Source organism: Podarcis pityusensis, assembly GCF_964106645.2.
Source record: "Podarcis pityusensis genome assembly, chromosome: 3".
In the NCBI taxonomy this organism is placed as follows: domain Eukaryota; kingdom Metazoa; phylum Chordata; class Lepidosauria; order Squamata; family Lacertidae; genus Podarcis; species Podarcis pityusensis.
In genome coordinates, this window is record NC_138026.1 from 21,240,602 (window position 1) to 21,267,185 (window position 26,584).

At 40.7% G+C, this 26,584-nt stretch overlaps 1 protein-coding gene across 1 annotated transcript in view; it reads right to left on the bottom strand.

Moving 5' to 3' along the window:
* Positions 1-4,307: 4,307 nt before the first annotated feature.
* AGPAT5 (1-acylglycerol-3-phosphate O-acyltransferase 5) overlaps positions 4,308-26,584 on the bottom strand; it is a 31,772-nt gene continuing 9,495 nt past the window's right edge. Inside the window, exons 5-9 of the mRNA XM_080999295.1 lie at positions 21,138-21,227; positions 19,869-19,959; positions 13,537-13,698; positions 9,344-9,467; positions 4,308-8,045 (exon numbers count right to left, since the gene is read on the bottom strand). Coding sequence (XP_080855421.1) covers positions 7,820-8,045; positions 9,344-9,467; positions 13,537-13,698; positions 19,869-19,959; positions 21,138-21,227 — 693 coding nt within the window. The 3' untranslated portion in view covers positions 4,308-7,819. The remainder of the gene's footprint in view (positions 8,046-9,343; positions 9,468-13,536; positions 13,699-19,868; positions 19,960-21,137; positions 21,228-26,584) is intronic.

A 26,584-nucleotide genomic window follows, 5' to 3' on the forward strand; every position in this document is an offset into this window, starting at 1 on the left:
ACCAGGAAACATATTGGATTCACTATATTCATTTTACTGGATACGTAAGCCAAGGAGGATGAAGGAGAGCCATATCAATATTTTTCAATCAACTAATCTAATATTTAGGAATGACTGATAAGATCAGAAAGCGGATGGAAGATGAGACCATATGAGGAGCTGAAAGACAAATTAACAGGCTGGCTGCAATTCTATCAAATAAATGCAGCATGGAAGGAAGATAAAAAAATAGGGATGAATGAGAAAAAAATCTAAATTTCAGATAGAAATAATTGAAGGCAAATCCAAGTTATTATCCAAAATGTATAACATATTATTAGAATGGGATACCAAAGATGAAGAAATAAAGGAGGTCATGACAAAATGGGCAATGGATTTGGGATACAATATAGAATACGATAAGTGGTTGAAATTATGGACTAGTGGAATGAAATTCACGGCATGTGTCACACTCAGAGAAAATTTGGAAAAGATGATGTATAGGTGGTACATCACACCGGCAAAATTAGGGAAAATGTATAAAACAGGGAATAAGGCCTGCTGGAAGTGTAAAATCAAAGAAGGCAATTTCTACCATATGTGGTGAACATGAGAAGAAATGAAGAAATTTTGGGAACTTATTTATAATGAGTTAAAAAAAATATTTAAATACACTTTCCCCAAAAGACCAGAGGCCTTTCTACTAGGAATAATTGGTGACGAAATTAAAAAAGAAGATATTATTCCAGTATGCTACAGTTGCGGCTAGAATATTAATTGCACAAAATTGGAAAAGTCCAAACACCCCAGCGATTAGAGATTGGCAAATAAAATTATTTGAATTTGTTGAATTAGCAAAAATGACACAAAAAATCAGAAACCAAAAAAAATACAAAGTTTATTAGTGATTGGAATAAATTTATCGTATACATTGAAGGGAATTATAGAAACCTAAAAACTATAGCAGGTTTGATATAGATCTTACGATGTATAAACCATTAACAATTATAAGCTGCAGAAAAAGAAAGTATTTTTACTAAGAAGCCCGAAATCGGGAGGGAGGGAGGTCAATAGGTATGTAGAGGAAAGACTTAAATATTTGAAGATATAAAGATTTAAGTGTGAAGACAAAGAACGGTAATGGAAACTGATGTTATTTTTATGTTATGTTTGGATATTTCTTTTGAAATTGTTGATTTGTTTTCTCTTTTGGTTATCTAAGTGAAATTCAATAAAAAGAAATAAAAAAATAATAATATTTAGGAATGACTTATATAAATAGGTGATGAAAATCTAGTGCTCACCAAGGAGGAGGTGGGAAGGAACAGTGTGAAATAACCTCCATGGCCTTAGAATTTAAGAATGAATACCAGCTCTCCTTCCTGAAAGAATTTGCTATTCTGGAAATGTTACTTAAATGCTTGTACGAATGCTATCTGGTGAACTATATTTAAGAAGATCAAACCTATCCATTCTGAAGGAAATCAGCCCTGAGTGCTCACTGGAAGGACAGATCGTGAAGCTGAGGCTCCAATACTTTGGCCACCTCATGAGAAGAGAAGATTCCCTGGAAAAGACCCTGATGTTGGGAAAGATGGAGGGCACAAGGAGAAGGGGACGGCAGAGGACGAGATGGTTGGACAGTGTTCTCGAAGCTACCAGCATGAGTTTGACCAAACTGCGGGAGGCAGTGGAAGACAGGAGTGCCTGGCGTGCTCTGGTCCATGGGGTCACGAAGAGTCGGACACGACTAAACAACAACATAACATATTTTATGATAAGTGCCTTAACAGTTCCATATTTGCAAGCCAACTCGCATCCAGTTTGTAAAGCATTTGAAGCATATATTGTTTTATCCAGGTTGCCTGTTCCTTTTAGAAGAAGAAAAAAATAACAATCTTGCCAAAACTTAAGCCTTGGCAATCCAATGTCCTCTTAATAGGTTCCAATTAAATGGCAGCCCAGTGTCAAACTGGGTCAACATCCAAAGACAAGGCTTACTCTCCAATAACATTTCCCCACTTTTGCAGTTAAAGGAGCTTAATTTCAGAATGCTGACATAACAACTGCAAGATTTTTTGCAGGTGCTGCCACAATGCAAGCAGCAGCACTCCCATGGTGTGGGTGCATTGTGAAGGAATTGGAGTTCTTAAATAATAAAAATAAAAATAATATGTGTGTCTATTATGTGAGGTGCATTAAAGCGAAGTGCCAAATTCAGACTGCTGCTTTGGAGAGCTTCGAATCTCTTTGTAGCTGAATAGCACAGTACTTTCCCCTCCTTTTTTTTGTAAAAGCCAACAATACAAAGCAGTGTTCTGGCGAAGTACTCTTCTAGAAATTTAATCCTGCCTTGCTTAATTTCCCCTGCAGTTTCACTTGGCTGTGTTGGCGGATATTGCTGTGTGTGGTTGACTTTTTGTACAAATAGCTTTCAAAGCTACTCAGGGGCTCTCTACAAAATGTTTCCTATGCTCTGGGGAGACAGGAACGCTACGTCCATTTCTGATGGAAGTAACTGTTTGAAGGGTGATGTTGTAGAAATGCAGGGGGTTGCCCAAAACAATTTTTTTTAAGACTTACTTTGAAGATGGGAAACACTTGCCTCAGAATATTGATGATTTTTATACAATGAAATTTCCGCAGCATTTTATTCGCTCTCTCCCAGCTGCCCCAAGAACATTACATTGATGTATTCAAAGGAGCTTTCCATTCTGAACACAAAACCTTTCTGGGAGATTCATCTTTCTTACTTTGGTTCCTGCTCTAATAAGCAATGTTTCCTTTGCAAGTCAACTCATGCCTCTAGAGTGGTTCCCAATTAGCTAATTACTGAGGACCCCTTATTTTTCCAAAAACTAAGCCACAGACTCTCTACTTTTGGAAATTTTGATAACTCTATGGTAGTTACCTGTGCAAAGCAATTGTTTGAAGAAGATGTGGGGTGGCCCCTAAAAAGCAAAGGGTTTTGGGTATACTGAAAAACAGACCATGAAAGTTGTGGAATTACCACAAATTGCCTATCGCTAGGCAGTAGGAAAAACTTGTCTCCATTGCTTCACTACAACTGAATAATAAGAAAAGCAATTGTGTCCCCAACTTGTAAGTGTTCTGTATGTAGAAGGCTTTTTATATGAGAGTATTCAAACATGCTATTCCTTACTTGTAATCTGAGATGGTATACCTTAGGAAAACATTGCAGCATATGGTTCTGCTAACTGAGGGATCCTTCAGGGACAAAGATGAAGGCATGGTCAGGGCTTGATAAAGTGAAGACTGAGTGGAAAACAGGAGAAATTTTGTAATGTTGGTAATAATAGTAGTAGTAGTAAGGTAAAGGGACCCCTGACCATTAGGCCCAGTCATAGCCAACTCTGGGGTTCCGTCGCTCATCTTGCTTTACTGGCCGAGGGAGCCGGGGTACAGCTTCCGGGTCATGTGGTCAGCATGACTAAGCTGCTTTTGGTGAACCAGAGCAGCGCACGGAAACGCTGTTTACCTTCCTGCCAAAGCGGTACCTATTTATCTACTTGCACTTTGACGTGCTTTCAAACTGCTAGGTTGGCAGGAGCAGGGACCGAACAACAGGAGCTCACCCTGTCACGGGGATTCAAACCGCCAACCTTCTGATCGACAAGCCCTAGGTTCTGTGGTTTAACCCAGAGCGCCACCTGCGTCCCTTTTAATAGTAGTAATTTGTTATTATTAATTAGTCCTCCTGTGTGCAAATTTCATCCTAGGCTTAAAGCGATTAATTAGTTAAAAACAGTACTTATTTGGAGTGAGGTTGTGGCTTTCACTGTGCAATTAACAAAAAAAAGTGAGTCCCTGGCAGGGGATGGTGCCATGGACCCCCTGGGTGTGTTCTGCAGACTCTCGGGGGTCCCCAGATCCCTAAATGGGAACCACTGCTCTAGAGCACCCAAACTCTGTTAAAGCCCCACTTTCTGAACCAGAATAAAACAATGTAAATCTTCACATTGTGGATGTGTGCAATTGTGATAATGATGAACACTATGCAGGCCAACACAGTTGATAAACACCTCCAAAAAGAATACACCCAAACCAAACCAAGTTGAGCCAATGTAGTGGCCATGAAAGAAATTCTGAATACCTTGGAACATCACAGCCGTGCCATGCAATATACATGTTTGTTAAAGGCTTAAAGCGCACTTTAAAACCAAGCAACGCCTTGTAACTATTGAGACTGACTTTTCACATGACAGAATGGGCCAGACACAGCAATCATTTGCGAAAGTTTGTTCCAGTTTCAATATTTACTTACGATCACACACATTCAAAATCAATAAAATAATCCTTCAAAGAAGTTTCTACTGGAATGTATGTTTAATTTAATCCTGGCATCAACTCTTTAAGTTTCCACAATGTGAACAAACAGTATCTCTTCCATAAGCACAGATCATAACCCTTTCAATGAGAGAGGGAGAAATTTCACATTTAAACTGACAAGAGAAGCTGTCAGTTCATTTCCCAAAGAAATATTTATGTGAGCGGCAAGAAACATTTCTGTGAACTACATAATTACCCCAATTCAAAATAGAGACTCTCTATGAATGCAAAATCACCAAACCGCTCTTTGGTACTTGTCTCTTACCTCACTGCTTTTGCAATGCAGTTTGCAGTTTGAACTTATTACCAGCCAGCACATATAAATGTGCAATATTCGAAACCATTTACAGAGTGAAACTCTTTCCGAACAACTGAGACCAAACCAGAAACACCAATTAGCAAAATGAATATGGTGAACACAACTATTATCGAGTAACGCTGGCACAGGGAAAAAATCATTTTCAAAGGAGCCTATTTTCATTGCACATTTACAACCCCCTTTCTAATTATGCCTTTGTGATACTCAAAGGAATTTAAGCAAATTAGAACCAGAGGTCTCAGGTAAAGTGACTTTTGAAGCTTTCACAGCCATTTTTTTTTTTAAATGATGTGAAATACAAAAATACTAAGATTTATCCAGTGGAATATCCAGAGCAGAACAGGCAACTAAGTCAATTGCACTCCAAGTTGCCAATAGCATCCATGCCTTTAAAACTCATCTGGCTCTGCAACAGTGTGGGACTTGCTTCCTCATGGTGTAACCTCACGCTAGTGAGAAGCATGAGGGTCAATCCACCATAGGGGTGGGACTAATTATGTGCATCTTTCGTACCCAATCACTTTGCTCCTGGCTCAGTTAGTGTTGCCAATCTGATGGTCCCTTGATTCACACAAACCTCTGCAGCATGAGATCACACCATGAGGAAGCGACTCCCCTATGTCTATGGCTACATGTGGAATGTGGCCTTGCCACAAATAAATGCTCCATCAAAATTAGGCGATTCAGTTCTAGTATTCCTGTCAGGCAAGGCAAAGGGACAATCACATTGTCTGCCCTTAGTTTTGTTCTCTTACAAAGGCCTTCTTCAGATGTCAAAAGAGCCATTCAGTGTGAAAGTCTGAAGGGTGTGCATGTTCTCTGTTTTTGCAGAATTACAACCCAACGGATGAAAACTTGTATCTCAACTGCTGTAGCAGCAGGACATCCAATAAAGATATATTCATTGACCCAATTTACATTAAACGTTAGTGGTGACCTGTCTATATAGAGTAAGGTATTAAAACTCTGAAAGTTCAGAAACAATAGTAACAGGCAGTAGGTTGCCACACTGCTTTTTAAAAATTATAAGTCAGTATCTACTTATGTTCTGAAATAGCAGCCAATGCCTCAAATTAATAGCAATTTTTAAATAAACAAATCATGGGGGAAGCTACATCAACTTGCCAAAGATATTAAGTTTAAAATAAAGCTTCGCGAAGGAGATGATTTGTGTCCCAGATAATCTGGAATCTGTGAACAGTTAAAATGTTTCTGTTCAACTTCCAAAGAATTGTTCTGCCTCATTAAATTTAAGCAGCTTGTTTTAGTTGTAGAGTTGAATGATACCCATAGGTTTGATAGGCAAACCATTAACAAAAAAAGCTTTACAGTAAAACTGGAAGGCAATTCCGCAGGTCTAGGACACAGAGATTGACAGCATATCCTTTCTCAGAGGCTACAAACCCAACACATTGTTCTTTCATAGATTATTCCATTAACCAGCAAGTCTGCTCTAGTAACCAGAAGGCAGAATAATGAAGTAAATGAACATCTGAAATGAAGTATACTATACACTTCCAGGAGAACACACAAGAACAAGGTGTTTCTTACTCATCATAGCTGAAGCTAAACGCATTTAATATTTTAAAAATCTAAGGCAAGCATTTTAGTTCATGTTGGGTCTTAAACAATTCCAAGGCCAACAGAAACTTCTTGTGAAAAAAACTCAGAAAGATAAAAATAGCCTCTAATCTTTTTCCATTTTGATAGTGGAATCTTGATTTTTTGTTTTTACAAAATAATAGATACGAAATAGAATCCCTTCCCTTAGTTGATACAGAATAATTAGCCCCATGACAACAGGAAATATTTTCCCAATATATCACCAAATAGCAACAAGAACCACTGGTTCTTACAAAATATATTGGTGAGTGGATTAAATACTAATAGAATATGCATCTCTCACTATTATTCTACAGTGCAAAACTGCATACTTCAAGTTCAAGTGCACGCCAACTGTGAAAACCTTTGGAAATACCCCAAAATTACAGTGTTAAATGATCAGGCTGTGAAATATTAGGTTAAATTTAAGATCAGTAGATTAAAAAGGCACATAGTCTACATTTTGGCAAGAACACATTGATGTTCCTTGTTACCATAAAATATACTCCAAGCTGCACAGCAGCATCAATCATGGCAAGGCACATTCATTTGGTTCCATGTAGCTCAGGACCACTTCACACAAGTCAATGTTTTACCAACACTTGTTTCCCAGCTGGTGTATTCACAGCAGAACATTCACAAGTAACACTATATGGTTGCTCCTGATAAAAGCAATCATCTTCTTTGTGGACAAAACACCCCGTGTGAAGTGGTCCTGGGGTAACAGGAAACTGGAATGCGCACTGCTGTTTATGGCACACATATTATGACTTAAACTAACTGTGTAGCTGAAATGTACCAATATGCTCTTTGCGAATCTAGGTAGGTTACAACCAAGACAGCCTCAATTATCAACTTACTAATTGAACATATTGTATATATAAAATCATTTATGCACCAACACAGGGTGTTTTAAATCAAGAACACAACCCTTTTCGAGAATAAAATTAAACATGTTGCAAACAAAAACTAAGCCATCTAGTTATATAATTAAATCATGCATATGTTAAAGTAATTTCCACATGAAGAGTTTTTACCTATATTTTTTCTTTAAAAATAGCTTTTCATGTTCTACCAATTGCTTTGTAAATTTGAGAAACTCAATTTAAAAAGGAAAAAAAAATAGAAAACAAATGTGTTGGGAGATATTAGCTTTGGTTTTTAGTTTGTGACGTAGCTGTGATAATTTCCATAGTGAACTAAAGAATGTGGGTCAGGAATAAATATATAAACCTAAAGTAATATCAGTAAATACATTCAGAGGTCCACTTCAGCTGTTTATCTATAATCACATGTTCTATTAAATCATGTGCAGATAGATAGATATCCACCCATAGAGGGAAAATGCATTATAATTCTGGCTCTCTGCTGCTTTTTCTGAGGGGAAAAATCAGGAGCATAATTACGTATACATGTTCTCCACACTGACCATGGCAGATTTAGGTCACAAGTCTCAATTCATTCAATGTTCCATTAATAAGGCTTTATTTACATTTTATAAATTCAGTAAAGAGTTTGATGTGATGTGCAAGACAGGAGAATAACGTCACTGGTTGTAGGTGCAGATCCTTACGCTTTAACGCTGACCCACAGACAGCCAATCAAAGTTCCATAGAGCCATGTTTTCACGTAGAGTTTCCGTCCAGATTCTGTCAGCAGCATACTAACAGTCAGCCCACTTAAAAACAGCAAAGATGGCAAAGTTTTCTTGAGACTGAGTTTGGAATGGACACATTTCCCAGGGAACTTGTTCCTTCTTTTAGAATCTTTTGCATCATAAAATTCTATTAGCAACCTAGGAGCAAAGAAAGGATAAAAAAAAGGTAACAGGCTTATCATAGCTTGGTGATGAACACAAATGTCACACACGTTATCATGTGCAAATAGTATTGGGCAGAGGCAGCTGTTGGACTGGCAAACTTCATTATGTGAATTGGACACTTTTTTCCTCCCAAGTGGGCAAAATAGACTCAAGTGAGGAGAACAGCCTGGCTTTGCCCAGGTAGGCTATGTAGCAAATGGTCATGTAAATCCAGCCTGGAATAGCAAGCAAAGATAATTCACTATTCATCAGTTTAGGTAAAGGTAAAGGGACCCCTGACCATTAGGTCCAGTCGTGGCCAACTCTGGGGTTGCGGCGATCATCTCGCTTTACTGGCCGAGGGAGCCGGCGTACAGCTTCCGGGTCATGTGGCTAGCATGACTAAGCCGCTTCTGGTGAACCAGAGCAGCGCACGGAAACGCTGTTTACCTTCCTGCCGGAGCGGTACCTATTTATCTACTTGCACTTTGACATGCTTTCAAACTGCTAGGTTGGCAGGAGCAGGGACCGAGCAACGGGAGCTCATGCTGTCGCGGGGATTCAAACCGCCGACCTTCTGATCGGCAAGCCCTAGGCTCTGTGGTTTAACCCACAGTGCCACCTGCGTCCCAATTCAACAGTTTATCTCTATCCTAAAATGTATGCTCTAAAAACATTGTGCTTTGTAGTTTTTGGTGCTTGAGAATTTTATACTCCGAAACACCCATGGAAGTAAATTTAACCTGAGAGAAGGTGAGCAGACTCATAGCCACTAAGAAGCTTACTATAGGAACCAAGATTTGAAGCTCTGCTTCCCATATCCAAATCCAACTCCTTGTCCACATTGGCTATATTAACTCGTGGGCATCCACACATTTATAAAATATAAGCAAAAGGTCTGTGGGAAACATTTTAGATTGGATCCAAACTTTGTTCCCACCAGCAGAAATACCCCCTGAACGAAAGCAAAGTCTACTTTCCCTACTCCTCCCGTAGCATAGAGCACCACCTCTTTCTTGTTCCGGAAGGTTCTCCAACCTTTCAGAAGAGCGTAATAGGGGGTGCTAGATGAACAGGCAAAAGAGGTCTCTACCTTCTCCACCAGCAGCACCCCTTTGCTGGATCAGAAGCTTTTCCAGAAGGTGCCTTTTCAACCATGGAAGGCAAAATCTGGATCCAACCCTTCACTGATGGTATGCAATAACCAGTTAAGATTTTGTTGAGTTCTGTGGAACTTTCAAGCCGTATTAATGCTGCTCCAGAAGCAGTGTCACATCACTGTATTTACTTACTTATCCTTGATTTCAAAACGTTCGTGAAGCCATCTTCTCATATACATCTGTTCTTCAGGAATATCTTTGAGTGCAATGCGATCAACATAAATATGGATTCTTGGACACTCCTTACAAAGGAAGTCTACAAAACCCAAAAGAGCATCATGAATACACTTGTCCCATCAGCAGGAACTCCACTGTCGTTCAGTAAAATTAAAGCCAAGTCCAGTAATTGTGCAGTGTTATTCGGCATTCTTTAAAAGAAACAGGCTTTTGAAAATTACTCCAAGGTCGGAACTTTGAGTAAAAAGATCACAATTCATTTTATTAATTTTTTTTATTTAAAAAAAAATTTTTAGGTTGCTTTTCAAGGTAAGTACTCTCACAAGGCAGAGTATAACACCACTGTTTCCATCCATGTTCAGAGACATTAATGTCTACTTAAACCTTAAATAATGTATGAAATGTACCGTATTTTTCGCTCTATAAGACGCACCATGACACAAGACGCACCCAGTTTTTTGGAGGAGAAAAACAAGAAAAAAAATATTCTGAATCTCAGAAGCCAGAACAGCAAGAGGGATCACTATGTAGTGAAAGCAGCAATCCTTCTTGCTGTTCTGGCTTCTGTGATAGCTGCGCAGCCTGCATTCGCTCCATAAGATGCACACACATTTCCCCTTACTTTTTAGGAGGGAAAAAGTGAGAGCAAAAAATACGGCATTTTTTCCCTTTTAAAATACTTTTCCAATCTAGAAAAATAGAGGGTAGGAGTGTTACTTTCATAAGTGCCACTGAAGTGGACACATACATTCTCTCTCTTTCTTTGGCTATTGAAGTCAAAATCACCACCTTCTAAAACTTGCACAAATACATGAAACTGTTAGGAACATAAGAAGAGCACTTCTGGATCATGCCAAAGGCCCATCAAGTCCAATATTTTGTTCCCACAGTGGCCAACCAGATGCCTAATGGTTTACAGTTCAGTATAGGAGTTGTGAAAATCAACACACACAAACTAAAAACCCAACTTCAGGTGCACATATGAAAGCTACTAAATCCATTTGATCTTGAGAATCACAGTATAAAGTAGTATTTCGGGCAGCAGGGAAGGGAGGAGAGAATCACGAATAATTCCACAGGGTTAAAGTTCAGAGCCAGCAGGAACAAGATATGACTTGTAAGTCGCAATGAAATTCAGGAATGCAGAAAACGGAACACGAGAACTGTAGTATGTATCGTTAAGTGAATTCTGATACCAAGAGCACTAGGCACAGCTGAAAGGATTTTAAACCATGACCTTAGTTTTACTTTTATTGATGGTTTGTGTGTTTTGGATGTCCATTAATCACAAAATACCATTCTGCAGGAACAATATATATAATAATTTGCATCCTTCTGATTTTATTTAGAATGTAACATGGAAGAAAAGTGGACACTGGGGACTTCTGCACTCCTTCCCTTTTAACTCACACGAGTATTTGAGGTATGTGCCTCTCCATACTTCTGCCACACACTGGTAGGTCAGGAGCATCTATCATTACAAGAGTTGCATGTTGCCTTTGCCCTAGCTGAGGTTATTTTAGGGTCCTGGGCAGGTGCAAGCAATGCAAAGCAATCTCATTTAGCTCTTCGCCATCCAAGTGCCAATTTGCCCTGCAAATCCTTGAAATGCATTATATCTTGGGTCGCCGTTTCAACCGTGTCAGTGCTGTACTCATGGGATAAAGCAAAAAGGAAGGCGCAACATAAAATCAAAGCTGCCTCATGGCAGTCCTCCAGCTTTTCGTCCAAAGTGTGGAAACCACTGTGGGAGAAACTGCCACTCTCACTTCTGCATACTATGTTACCCTTAGCCTTAATACCATTCTAATTTTAAAAAAACGAATAGTCAATGCAGTTGCGAGAACGAAACTCTTGATTATATCCAGTTGACCAAGGAACTATTTTAATTGTACGCAGTTCATCTTAGCAAGACTAATTCATTTTTTTTCAAAAGACACAATGTCACTGTAACTACTTTGGCTTACCAGTGGATAAGAACAATTTATGGCATTCCTGTTTTTGCGGAGGAACAGCTGGATTCTATCATAAGAGCCACTAAAGGTTGCGTAGTCCCATGACCCTTAATTTCACATCGGCTCAACTCCCCAAAGGCTTATGTAATTAAGCTAAAAAAACCAAACCCCATTGCAACAATTCATTAAGTACAAATTACATCCAACTTCAGGAATATTGGCTTGAAATGCCAGCATTTGATGGGTTGCTTAATTCTTCCAAAGTTGCCAAAAGGCTATTCTTGGAAGGACGAATAAAGCAAAATGCTCCCTCCACAAGAAGCAACATAATTAAGAATCATACATTACCCCTCAAGCTTTTGATTAGGGACAACTTTCTTGCTGTGAATCAGAAACTGATTAGAATGTGTTAGGCAAATTCTCATGGGAACAAAAGCGCAACCAACTTGAAAGGAACTATTTCTAGGATGGCTTTCAGTCATAGGAAATAAAAGGAGTAGAAACTAAACATCAATGAGCATCTGTGTTTGCTTGCAGAAGTACCATAATCATGAGAAACGGGAGGAAAAACTAAGATAATTTCAGATAGATTAAATGGCAAGAACACCAAAACCATTAGCACTACAATGTTTCTACTACTGGTACTGAGGAATGGGAATGAATCGTAATGTGACACAGTGTTCTTCACCCATTATCTCCAAAGAAGGATAAAAAGAAAGCAAAGTACAAAACTATCCAAAAGGTTACAGGCTCAGAGACAAGTAGTAGTTTGAGTCTTGTCAAATGGGTTTATGTTTTGTGTAATACATTAAAAGACTAATACTAAAATATAAACTAGCTTAAATGCATTACGTTTTTTGAAACAGGAAAAATCCCGCCTAGGAGTACACACAAAATCACTTACGTCACCCGTTTGTTTTGACAAAAGAGGTGAGATTCTTAAATATATTGGTAGCCCCTGCACCCGATTTCATCACAGGCCAGGAGTTGACATGTAGGTTTTAATCCAAAACAGTGATTGAAGGGCTGTTTTCCAAAATTAATGAGCACTAGTCAGATCTTGCAAGTATGCCAAAGGCAGAGTGCAATAGGAGAGAGGGATGATTTCAAAGTTTTTAGTATTTTGAGACAGAGAAGTGACCCAGGAGACAGGGACAGATATCCACAATCCTTTAAAGAGGGTTTAATCTCCCAAGGTTAGGGTAGATGCTGCAGTCACCCTGGCTATCACTGCCACATTGAAAGATGCTGCGAATCACCCCACGATCACCCACAATGAAAAAGGGGGTAAGGTTCAGATAAATCAGATGTGGGGAAACGCTGGCCCTTCAAAGGTTCTTGAACAACCATCGGCCGTGTTTGCTGATGGGAGCTGCAATTCAACAAGACCTGGAGGGCCAAAGTCCCCCAGGTCTGAGGTAAATGGACCCGACATTACTTTCTAGTCAGGAATAATGGGATGGACATTAAGTACCAAAATTAACATCAGAACAGGGAGAGCGTGTGACTTCCCACCAGTCTCCTGAACAAGAAGTATATTAAAAAATATTTTGGACCGTCCTTCATCCCCATGGATGAGAATAATCACAACAAAAGATTAAGTCAAAATCTTCATAAAACCCATTTTGAGACAGCTAAAAATTATGAGCAGAAAAGCCTACATGAACTTAAAATACCTGGTCAGAGAACCTCAGAGGCCACACACTTGTTGATTGCAGGAAATCTGTTGCTACCCAGTCTCTGCTAAAAAAACCTCTCATGAAGATGATTCAGACACCTGGTAATCAGTTTCCCCCCAAGCACTGAATGAAGGTGAACAGTCACAACCATCTCAAGTTTGCTTGCCCAAGAAGGGGATATTAGCAACTGGGCAGTAGTTGTCACAAACCTCAGGACTGTCCTCTTGAGGGCTTACACCACCGCCTCCTTTAAGGCAGCTGGCACAGAAGCATTTAACTTCTAGACCAACCCAATCAACCTCTTCTGGCTGGTTTTTAAAAACTATGATGGGCAAGAGTTGAGATACATCATTGGCCCAAACCTTCCACAAGTGCTTTGTTCACATCCCTGTATACTAGGCCCCGCCCACCTGTCAAATATGGCTTGTGGAGGGTTGGCCACAATTCGGTCCAACCCGCTGTCCAAAACAGACTCCCCATTCTTGCTTAAATTAATTCAACATCACCAACTCACCTGTCATGGATGGAGCCACTTTCCTTTGTCCTTTCTGGTCCACAGTACCTTCATATGCTACCGTAATGTCATAAACTGCATCTAAGTAGGTTCTCATCGAATCAATTGCAACATGAGTAGCCTTCACCCGTGGTGTCAGTACATGTTTTAATACAGCAAGTCCTAAGCAAGAGAAAAAGTATACTGAAAATGTATTAAAAGTGGCTTTTTCTCCTGGAGAACTGAAGCCTCCAGAGTATGATGATAGTGTGACATATTAACTCCTGTTTGTCTCTAGTCTGCAGGTCACATTAAATTAGGGGTCCAGTCCGCACGTAACATTAAGCCAAATCATGTGGGCACCCAAAGCCAATTTTGCAGCAGCTTTGCTCTTCTTCCAGTCATTGTGCTCTAGGACAGGGATGGCCAACTCCTAAGAGACAGCGATCTACTCACAAAATAAAAAAACTGGCAGTGATCTACCCCTTTTGGGGAGGGGTTCAGGTCAAAGTGTTGTTGAGCTTTTTTTAGGGAATAAAGTTCTGTTTTTTTAGGGATTCAGGGAAAGGTTGCTGAGCTTTCTTAGGAGGAAAGTTGCTCACCAAAAGATCACTAAGGAAACAATCAGCATCACTGCAAAAGCTCTGTCTTCCGTTCTGGAGATCGTGCAGCAATGGAGGATGGGGTGAGGGGGTGGGGCCCGATTCTATTTTACCACCACTGAGGAAAGGGAACCAGCGATCGACCGCGATGTACCAAAACCTCCCGGGGATCTACCAGTAGATCGCGATCGAACTGTTGGCCATCCCTGCTCTAGGACATGACATGGTTTGGCTTACTGCATCGTCTGAAGCTGGGCTCATGGTTTAGCCCTCCCAAGACAAACCACAAGCTGTAACCAAGATTTGCCCTACAGTTTGGAACTCATATTTGGTTTCAGAGAGCTCAACCACAAGTTCAGATCCAGACAATATTTTAAGACAAAAGGAGCAGCAAACAGGGACAGGCCAAAAGGGGGGCAAAGTAACCACAATCTCTTTCTTGGAAGTTGCTTGTTCACACTAAATCATGGCTTGGATTCAAGTTATGCGTGAACAAGGCCAGTGTATTGAAAACTTTCTACTTCAAGGAACTGTTTGCCCGGGAACCCTAATACAATTTGCCACAGAATTGCTGGGCACTGCAGAGGATTCTGGGACATGTTCTAGGTTAGACACAGAGTTCATGGAGGGTGCGGCCAGGCCTGCTGGGCCTCAGCAACAGCATCCTAAGACGCACAGCGTCTTACTTATTCCACACACAAATGTATCCAACACTGTTCTGCATACCAAAGGTGGAAACATTGGTTGTGGCAAACAAGTCATTGTTTCATTGAAGCCCGTCTGCCACCACTGATCTCATCAAGGATCGCTAGCTAAGCACCAAAAGAACCCGCATAGAAAAACAAAATGAAAGCCACTGCTTAGATCAAATTTCAAGAGCAAGCATCTTAAGCAAATTGAATTCTAGGTGAAAGAATATCAAAGACTGTCAATCACACATATCCATGGTACACCGTGCTGCATAGATAGAAACGATGACCTTAATATTTCCCCCCACTAGAAAGCCATGGGAAAATAACAGTATTCCCAGCTTGCACAATACGTTCATGTATTCCTCAAGTCTTAAGAGGCCAGTATTTGAAGTCTGCCTTTTATAAACTTTCAGCCTATGGGGAACACTAGAGAAATTGTAGCCTGCAAGTTAGGGCTTCCTAATGTCAAGGTTTGCCCTAATCCTTACCCATAACTACTTTCACGTCCAAAGAGAGCTGCTGTGGACATTGGCTATTCAACTGCTTCCATCCGTTTTCCGTAACCAGGTTCAATTGAGTAGCTCAAGGAGAAACCCAGATGAGTCCTGATGGTTGGGTGGGCTTTACTGATATATCAGTTGGCTCATTTCATCCTAAATTAAGTTACATGCCCTCAAAGATTTTGCCCTATTTTGTTAAGTTTTGCTCCCAAGCAAAACTATGGTTCATATGTTACTCTCAGATTATTTAAACCATATTAATATGCAGCGGAAATACACAAAGCTCTAAATTCCTATTATGCATTTATAATAAAGAGATTTGCTTTTGGTAAGTTGCAAGTCCTTGTACAAAAAGATCTTACAATGAATCTCACAATCACATTCCTTAAAAAAATTATGAGGTGCCATCTTCATCGGCAAATGGGGTTCATGGCAGAATACATAACATGTTTAGAACTATAGCACAATATTGAAACATAAAACAACATAATGCAACTGAGAGGAATAAAACCTGTTCAACAAGAGGAAAACGAAATAATTTAAAATGTGAACTAAAGCAAGACAAAAGTTCCTTAGTTAAAGAAGAGACAGCCTGATTTTATTTTTGGAAACATTAACTGGAATTCCAGTATCCTGCTGTTAACAAAATGCCACCATCCAAAATCAATATTAAAATAATAGGGAGGTCTCAGTCTTGCCCTTATTTTGTGTAAAAAATAATAATCTGACAACATGACTGTGAGCATGATATATTAGGTTACAGCTCAGTGCTCCAATGATTCTACTACATACAAAGCAACTGGAATAAAAGAGGGTTGCCTTCAAATCCTCCATTTACAGAGTAGTTAAAAGACAGTTCATTTTCTACACCAACAGGAATGTGCTGCATCTCTTAACCAACTTTCCTGCAAACAATATTTCTCTTTTTCTCTTTCTACTGCTTCCACCAAACTGTATTCCTTCAACACTTGTTACAACCAAGGACAACACTGATGTCAGGTCCATCGCAGCCATTCCAGAAATGTTTACTTATTCAATACAAGACTATGCAAATATTTTGAAACCTAACACAGCTTTTTAGCATGTGAATTTTGTATCAAAAGTGCCACAGTGTTTGTGTTGCTGAGATGTTGTTCCAGCCCATGTGTGCCGGACGCAGTGTTATGACAGCAATTGTTTTTATTACCAAGCATTCAGTTCGGCTAATATTGCCCCAAGCTTTCGATAAAACATCCACAAAATAACACAAAAAGCCACACGTGAAAATGGCTAGGAAGGTGAATGGTCAGCATAACCAAGGAAAAATATGTACCTCACTTGCAAAGAACAGGTTTGCAACTTTAGCACATACATATCTGAATCCCTTGTGGCCTTCCAGATGTATGATGCAAGAATGGGACTGCTGTTCTGGACATGCGTCACAAAGTGCTAGTCAAATTACAAGCCTGATTTGGCAGTAAGCACTGACTACCATGAACATCTGCTTATTATTTTAGGAACCCATGTCCAATTGTTTGACAGGAATTCCCTTTCCTCTCCTTCCCCTGCAACCCCCATGTCTGCTCTGAAGGGTGCTTGGTGGGTGGAAACAAGTAGATATCACCCCCCCCAAGCATAAATACTGAGTCTTGCCATGTTGCTAAATAATACTTGTAAGGGACGCGAGTGGTGCTGTGGCCTAAACCACTGAGCTTCTTGGGCTTGCCGATCGGAAGGTCGGCGGTTCGAATCCCCGCGACGGGGTGAGCTCCCGTTGCTCTGTCCCAGCTCCTACCAACCTAGCAGTTTGAAAGCACACCAGTGCAAGTAGATAAATAGGTACTGCTGTTGCAGGAAGGTAAACGGCATTTCCGTGCGCTCTGGTTTCTGTCACCGTGTCCCATCGTGCCAGAAGCGGTTTAGTCATGCTGACCACATGACCCAGAAAGCTGTCTGTGAATTTTAACAGAGCTCTGTGCCTTCATAATAACTGGCAAGATTACCAAACATGTTGTTGAGAACTAAGCATTTAATTTTTGGTGTTCTAAATGGAGGCTCTCAAAACATTCTGTTGTTTATTTGCTTCTGTTTGAATAAATTTTACCTTGATATTCATATTTATTCCTAATGTTATTTCGTCTGTGATGTAGCCTTGTGAACCACCAGATTTGCCTATGTATTAAAAATGGTTCTTTCCCACAAGGTGGATTCAAGGTGGCTCACATAAGAACACGTAATAGTAAAACATAAGAAGAGAACAAATTCAAACAAGTGCCAGTCATTAACGTAGTACATATCATTAAAACAAGGCTAGTGGAACCTGCGGCAAGAACTCAGATCCTGAACAGTGTGTTCAAGACAAAACAAAGCAGAAAAATGAGACACCCAAGGTATCCAGTCGCAATGCAGTTGGCTTTAAAAAGTCAAATTAGCACCTTGATTTGAGTCCAGAAGCCAATTAGCATTCAATGCAGGACAAAAAAATGGTTTAGTATGTTCTCAAAGCCTAAACCCAGCCAAAACGCTAGCAGCAGTAATTCTGTAGCAATTAAAAGTTTCTGAATGCTTTATTGTGTTTAGACTAGGAAAGGAAGTCCGATAACCAGCCACTGTTGCTCCAATTTCTTTCCACTTGAAAATATATTCTAAGTGAAGAGCAATGAAGCTCTGTAGTACAAAGCTTGTACTGTTAGGCTGAATGTTACAACTGCAGAAAAATTAAAAAGATAAGAGAGCCTGGCCTCTTGCCTTGCCAACTAGATGGTGATTCTTGAAACCGATACATGGTTATCAGAACTTGCAGCTAAACCTTTATGTACCCAGCATACAAAGACGTCAAGTAGCAGGTTTGTTGCCTGGAAAGTTGAACCTTGTTTTCTGAACTACCAAAGTGCATGAGTTTGTTACAGGAAAGCCTGGTCCAGTTTATATTCATCTGAGTTTACTTTTCATTAAGTAAGTGACTAATTAAGCGCAGCAAATAATAATATTAATATATCACAGAATCGCAGAACTGGAAGGGATTATAACCATTTGCAACGCAGGAATCTCAACGAAAGCATCGAAAACTGTTAACAATATTCAGAAGCGTGGAAATATTCACTGTATTAAAGCTTCTAAAAAGGAGTATGGTCACCCAAAAATGCCTGGCAAATTGCATTTTAAAATGCTTACTCTAAGTTCTTTGGGTGTAATTCAATGTTGCGCTATGATAAATGTTTCATCTGTGTAAGAACTTCAGCTTGCGAGGTGGAAAAAGTCTCCTCATGAGCAAATTTCAGGGGGTGCAGCGGGGGAAGCCCTGTTCCACAAGGGGAAGTCCTTTCACAGGGCTTCTGCTAGAAGGTCCTGTTAGGTGAATCCTGTCCTTTGGATTAGTTGCCATTTTTAAAATACTGACTCAAATATATATGTGTGCACACGGACATGTGAGATATTCTTGGCAGAGCGCTCAGCCAATCAGTGTTATACTGTAACAGAGCAGCTATATGTATATGCCTGCGTTCTGAGAGAGTCTCTCTGTCTGTGGTGGTTATAGTGTGAGGGATTGGTTAATGGCAGTTTGCTGAGAGAGTGTACATGCTGTTAATACTCTGTATCTGTACAGTGGTACGTCAGGTTACATATGCTTCAGGTTACATACTCCGCTAACCAAGAAATAGTACCTCAGGTTAAGAACTTTGCTTCAGGATGAGAACAGAAATCATGCTCTGGTGCGGCAGCAGCAGGAGACCCCATTAGCTAAAGTGGTGCTTCAGGTTAAGAAAAGTTTCAGGTTAAGAACGGACCTCCGGAACGAATTAAGTACAGTGGTGCCCCGCAAGACGAATGCCTCGCAAGACGAAAAACTCGCTAGACGAAAGAGTTTTCCGTTTTTTGAGTCGTTCCGCAAGACGACTTTCCCTATGGACTTGCTTCGCAAGACGAAACGTCTTGCGAGTTCTTGCGAGTTTGTTTCCTTTTTTTAAAGCCGCTAAGCCGTTAATAGCCGCTAAGCCGCTAAGAGCCGCGCTTCGCAAGACGAAAAAACCGCAAGATGAAGAGACTTGCGGAACGGATTAATTTCGTCTTGCGAGGCACCACTGTACGTAACCAGAGGTACCACTGTATATAGTAATCTATGTGTTTATTACTATAAACACCAGTTGTAGCTTTCAAGGTGTTCTTTCCTTCATTGTCCAAAAGGACAGACAGCGTTCAGACTTCAATCGGCTTCCAATGACATTGCGTACTCTGCAAAGCTCATGCCAGAGGAATCGCGTGGGCACAATATTTATTGCAAGCAAGCACAGTTTGCTTGCAATGAATCTCTCAAAGGACATACCCCTTGTGAAGTTTCCTTGTTTGACTATACTTTAAACATTAGTGCTACCTGCAGTACCAATGAAAAGGAACAAACACTAAGACCACACACTTTTATGTGTATATTCAGCACCCACCTATGGTCAAGCCTCACTCTTTTTCAACTAATGTCCCTTTCTCCTTGGTTATCCTTAAACCGTAGGGCTGTGTCTACGCAACAGTGAATGTTATCTGTTCGAAGTTCCCTGCTTCCCAAAATTCTTTGAAGTTCACCTTACCTGCCTTATCAGCATATGATTGACTATCTGCAATGGTTTTTGGTAGTTCTGGGTTGTACCGTGTTCCCTCTGGAAAAATCACAAGATACATCTGTGGAATTAAAAAACATTTATATGCACAATTTTTTTAAAAAGGAAGCATCACAACATGATCTCTAGGCTACAGTATGACAGCAAAGTATGTGTGTACAGTATGTGTGTGCTCAATAGGGAGGGGACAAGAGGGTTGAATAAAACACAGAGGACATGTAAAGATACGCAATAACAGTCGTTTTCAGTTAAGATGAGCAATCTTGATATTCAAGCAATCCGAATTTTCAAGGAAAAATTAACAGAGGAACATAAGCAGAAGAAGCAACAAAAATTGTGTGTAAGAACATATCTAAATGGTTCAAGTCAGAGAAAGTAAACCAACACAGTTTAGTGAGCAAATCTCTCTCTCTTTATATCCTGTCCAGAGATCCCTAACCAGCTGCAACTGAATGTACTGCAACTTTAAATAATACAAAGGCCAAGAAATACAAGCTGCCTTCTCAACTAGAACAAATTAACCTAACAGCCCTGGCTAGCAAACCTTGTTTGGTGTGTGACAGCTATAGGTATTGGCAAGCAAAGAGAACATGCTATCCTTTGTATGACACTCAGCTGACAAGGAAGGAAGGAAGGAATGCTGCTGATTTCTTCCTGATTCCAACATGCAAAAACTGATGCTTTGGTGGGTATGATGAACACTCGGTTACAGGGTTCCAGATAAGCTGTAAGACTGAGCATCCACATGACACTCTATTGGGAGTTATGACAGCAATCACCTCCTTTTTTAGCCTATATGAAACTTCATATTAGCTGAGCAATAGCAGCATTATTTAATTTGCAAAAACAGCAACAACCACCAGTCCTAATTCAGAGAAAGTTGATACTGCAGAAATAGGTTTTATATTCTGACACCAAGAGTTTTCTGGGAGGGTACAGTGCTATCTACTAACCATGTGGAAGACATCCGTTCACAGAAAAAGGAAGTGTGTAAGCCAAACCTAAGACTCCTCCATGCTGGAAGCCATTTTGGCATGCACGTGGTGTATAAACCAACCAACCAACCAACAGACAAACAAACATCCTAATCCAGCCACTCATCTGTTCAGCAGGGGGAAGAAAGGTGACCCATGCATCTGGGGCAACATATGAGACAAGCATTCTTGTCACTTTCATTCTCGTGGCAGTTAGAACACGAACACACACACACACACACACACGGGAAATATATAATCTTACTGGAGTTCCAGCCTTTATCTGGGCTTGCAACTTGTTCCTCATTTTCCTTTCATTAAATTTGGCACTTCGTTTCACATAGACTCCTCCATGCTAGCAAAGAAAGAAGGAAAATATACTGATGACAATAGTTTATGAAACAAAGTACACAGATTTTCAATACTCTAAAAAACATGACATTAGAAATGCCAATTTCTTAAAATAGATAGAAATAAGGTCCCTCTAAAAAGACCCCTGTTATTACACTTAATGCAAAACTAACATTTGTGTCGATATGAACACAACAGCTTAAACTGGAACCAACAGGTAAAACTGTAGCAAGGATATTAAAGAGCTAAAATTCATTGGTGATACTCAGTCTCTCCTGAAGAAAACAGAGTGTTCCAGAGAGAGAAAGCAGAGAAATCAGGAAAGTAATAGAAGAGCTGGGACACTGACAGGGAGCTGAGGGATAAGCAGAGAGGCTGTGTCGCCATTTGCCAAGGTGAAGGCCCATGGATAATTTACATACAGAAAATCCCAGGTTCAATTCCTGGCAGGTTCAGTTTAAAGGATCCATTACCAGAGTGAAATCATGGAGGGCTGTTACCAGTCAAAATAGTTGATATTGGGCCAGATGGACAAATAAGTCTAGCATAAGTCAACTTGCTAAACTCCTCAGCTTTGCTTTGTCTAATGCTGCATCTGCACTTTAACAGTCATGGCTTGCCTCAAGGAATCCTGGGATGTGTAGTTTGTTAAGGGTGCTGAGAGTGGCTAGGAGACCCCGAGTCCCCTCACAGAACTGCAATTCTCAGAGGGGCTTAACAGCCAATCCCTCCTCCCAGGGAACTATGGGAAATGTGGTTCTGTGAGGGGGAATGGGGGTTTCCTAGGAACTCTCAGCACCCTCAACAAGCTGTGACTTTCGGGATAATGTACAGTGGTACCTCTACTTACGGATGCGAGCCATTCTGGGGTGCCGTTCGCACCCCAAAAAGTCTGTAAGTGGAGCGCCGCTTCTGCATGTGACGCGAAAGATCGCTCCTGCGCATGCATAAAGCGCACATATCGCTCTTGCGCATAGTGGCGAACCTGGAAGTAAACACTTCTGGGTTTGCCGCGTTTGTAATAAGAAAAAAATGCAACGTGAACCTAACGCAACTAGAGGTATGACTGTAATACTACTTTAAATGCAGAGTGCAGATGGAACGTAAATGGGAGCACACTTTCAAGTTATGCTTCATGAACTACACCTAGGTTATATTCTTCTAAAAGCACAGCTAATCAAACATTCCAAGAAAAAGTTATTTAAGTATGATATTTCCCCCTCCCCCAATGGAATACAAAGCAAATAATATCAGCTAGATCAGGGGTCGGCAAAGTTTTTGTGGCTTGGGCCAGTTCACGGTCCCGCAGACACCGCGGTGGGCCGGAGTGTGCGCACACATGTGCAAAAACTATTTCCGGCACTCCTTCTGGCACAGAGGAGGCGTACACAGCTTCCCATTGGCTGCAGGAGCTTCCTGAAGCCAATGGGAAGCTGGCCAGTGTTGTGGAAGGTGGTCCCTGCTCTGCTCCTCACCAGTTTAGCGTGGCACACGGGAGCCAACCAAGCAGGTGGCGGGGGTCCATGGGCCGGTTAAATGACCCCCATGGGCCACTTGTGGCCCATAGGTTGCCGACTCCTGAGCTAGATGTACGCATAGTCACACTACAAAATGCTGTTAAACCAAGCAACCCACCTTTGAACATGCCCACATTTATGTTTATAGACATGCTTTCAATGAAATAAAACCAAAAAAGGGGGCACTATATAAGCTAGAAATATTTTAAACCAGTGGGCAGTAAGCAACTAAATAAATGCAAGAGTGTGCAATAACTTATGAGTGTGCAATGGGACTCCATCTGCACTCCACCTCCCATCCCCAGCCTGGGCTATCCTCTCTCAAATCTGCTCTGGAAGATTAGGGGAGGGAGGAAATCCAGAACAGATTTAGGGGTGAGGCATTGCGGGGGGGGGGGGAGAAGAAGAAACTGTTTTATTTGTGCAAAGCACTATTTAGTACTACGTTGAATGCAACCCATTTTCAGAACTGCCGATATATTGGCTAATTCTTGAACTGGTTCCCCAAGTGCAAAATGGAAAGGAGAGAGAAGGAAAGGGAAAGGCCGATGGCTTCAATTAATACCAGATGCCTTGACTTAAAAGAAGCAGTTGTAATGAATTCATGAACACATCCATAACAGTTAATTAATAAAATGCCCTATTGTGCCAAGTTAACAAAAAAGAGTTACATTTCAAGTATGGCATTAAAGGATTCTATTCCCCAGCCTGCTGGTACAGTACTCTGGTGCAACAGAGAACAAAACTGTTCTATCTTCTGCATGATAGTCCTTCAGGTATTTGAAGACAGCCATCATGACTCGCTGTAGTCTTCTCTAGGTTGAATAAATTGCAATTCTTATCCCTCAACATCTTTGTCACCATCCTCTAGAGATGCTGCAATTTGTCAATGTCTTCCTTAAAATTACAGCACCCAGAACTGGGCATAGATGTGGCCTGATTAGTATGTAACAGCTTTTTCCAACTTTGGGTTGCCAAATATTGTTGGACTGCAACTCCAAACATCACTGGTTCTGCTAGCTAGGAATGATGGGAGTTGCAGTCCAACAATATTTGGGGACCCAAGCTTGAGAAAGGCTGATGTAGAGAATACAACAGGGATTGCCTCAGAATCAGGATTATAGCAGACCTCAGGTGTCACATACAAGTAATAAAATGATTATTACAATCAATTAAGATGAAAAGCTGCTAATGTTTAATCGCTTTATCGCTTTGTTCCCTAATTTCAAGCTTGGCCAACTGCTTCAAAGCATTCAGCAGCCCTTGTCTGCAAAACAAAGACAGCTGGCTCAGCATGCAATGCCTACTCAAGAGAAAAGCAACAGGCACACATACAATACTGGATTGTATCTGATTAAGTCAAACTCAGAGCAGACCCACTGAAATCAAAGGACTTAAGTTTATCACGTCCATGGATTTACTCTATGACTTTGCCAAACACAACCCTAACTTTTAATATAGGAAACTTATTATAAATGGGCTTGACCAGCTATAGGGGTAAAGCATGTAATAACAAGAAGTAGAGGGTTGAAACAAAATAATTACAGGGAGCTATAACGTATCTCACAAAGGACAAATGTTAAAACCATCACCTCTGATGAAGTTACTACATGTTTTCAAGTTCTAAATTCCACTGAAATCCCCAGGCCTTCCTTCCAAGTAAAAATGTTTACAACTGAGAGATCAGTTTTCTATAGAGTCAGGTGGATCAGGTGATATTTTTCTGCCACATTCTAAGCTATTACTTTTTATCTACATACATGTTCACTTCACGGCACAGTGTTGTGTATGTAGGACTTTTCTGGGAATCAACATTAAACTGAGAATCAATAGAGTGTTGGAATACATTTCCAAGAAGCTGATAAATACCATATTAGCTTTTTCATATTTATTCTCTAATGCTTTAAGAGTGTGTTTTGTGTTTGGGCAGGAAGCATACAGACGTGTTTACTAGCATGTTTTCCTTAGTGTTCTGCTTTCTACATACTCAGATCCTACACATATATATTCCACAACAGGATGTTTATCTGAGGTAGGAAATATGCATTCCATCACAATTCTGTAATTAATTGTCACTGGAAAGTTTTAGTGGAGCGCGAGTGACATCACCAACACAGTATCAACAGGAAGAGGAGGAAGTGGTTTTTTGTTTTGTTTTTGTACCATTTGGCATGTCAGGGAGAATTTTTTTTTTAAAAAAGAATACCTGCCAACTGACTCCACATACTTTGCATATCCTTATCAATAGAATTTCCCCTTAAATACCTTTAAGTGCCATAATTTGCAGACTGTGATTTGCGACACTGAATGTTGGCCAAGGTGTCCACTGAATTCTCCTATTTGCAGCATGAAAAGCATCCACAACCCATGATCTAAAGCAGCCTTTCTCAGCCTGTGGGTCCCCAGATGATGTTGAACTACAACTCCCATCACCCCTAGCTAGCAAGGCCAGAGCTCAGGGATGATGGGAGTTGTAGTCCAACAAAATCTGGGGACCCTCAGGTTGAGAACAGCTGATCTAAAGGAAAACCCAGCTTTTTATCACCTCATCATCCATGGGAATAAGACTGCTCGGCAGACTAGTATTTTTTGGAAGTTAACTGGGAAAATGGCGGATGAATGATCTTGAACAACTATGGGGAGTAAACAAAATACCTATCCTATAATGACAGCAAGTAGAATCATTTACTGTGATTGCAGAAGACAGGAGAAGAACCACCTGGCCTTAGTCACTTGTCAGGAGGAAGTGGGTTGCTTCCAAGAGGAGAGGGAGCTCCAGGAATGGGCATTTTCAGTCTGGTGATAGCCACTGGCAAGAAAACCAACAGCTGCTGGTTGTTTCCTGTGGGAAACTGAATTCTGGACTAAACAGGCCTTCGGCCTGATCCAGGAGGGCTCTTCTTGCGTTGCTAATTTGCTGCCTCTTCCCTTCCAGAAAACAACAAGAGCATTATTCTGATGAAATAATCTGTTATCACACGGCTACAGAGCAAGGAGGAGGAGGACAATTTGGTCTCAGCCCGAGGATGAAAAATACATAGCCATGGGGTGTCCTGAAAACCACTTCCTGAGGTCACAACCACACCATACATTTAAAGCACATGAATTCCTCTAAAGCCGTGGTTCCCAACGTGGGGCACAGGCCCCACAGGGGGCAGTTTGATTTTCAAGGGGGGCAATTTGAGAATGATTTAGAGCAAGTTAATGGCCTTTTAGTTTCCTCCATGTAAACAGGAGTTCACTTTTTGAATAAGAAGAATTATATGTCACGGGGTGGGGGGGGAGATCAGGATTTCAGAGATGCTTAGGTGAGGGGCATGGACAAGAAAAGGTGGGGAACCATATCCTCGGAGCTGTAGTTTGTTAAGGATGCTGGGAATTTTAGGTCTGTGAGGACCTAAAACTACAGTTCTCAGAATTCTTTGGGGAAAACCTATGAACTATTAAAGCAGTTCGAGGATTTGTGGGACTATTTAATTTTTGGATTTTATTGCAAGATTTTAAAAAATCTGCAAATCGCTCAATATCTCTGGAGTGAAACAGATAAATTGGACATGGTTGCAGCACCTGTATTGAGAAACAAGGGAAAAGAAGCAATGTAAAAACAATGCTGTCCTTCCTTGTTCCCTGGACTTGACATCTTTCCGCAGGGCCTGCAAGACAGAGCTGTTCCGCCAAGCCTTTGGCCAGGGCACAGCCTGACTCCCTCCTTTGGCAATCTTCACAGAACTCTACCAATGGTTGCCATCAATTTGATTTGAAGTAATTTTTTAATGAAATGATTTTAAAATGTTTTATTGTTGTTAGCCGCCCTGAGCCCGGCTTCGGCTGGGGAGGGCGGGAC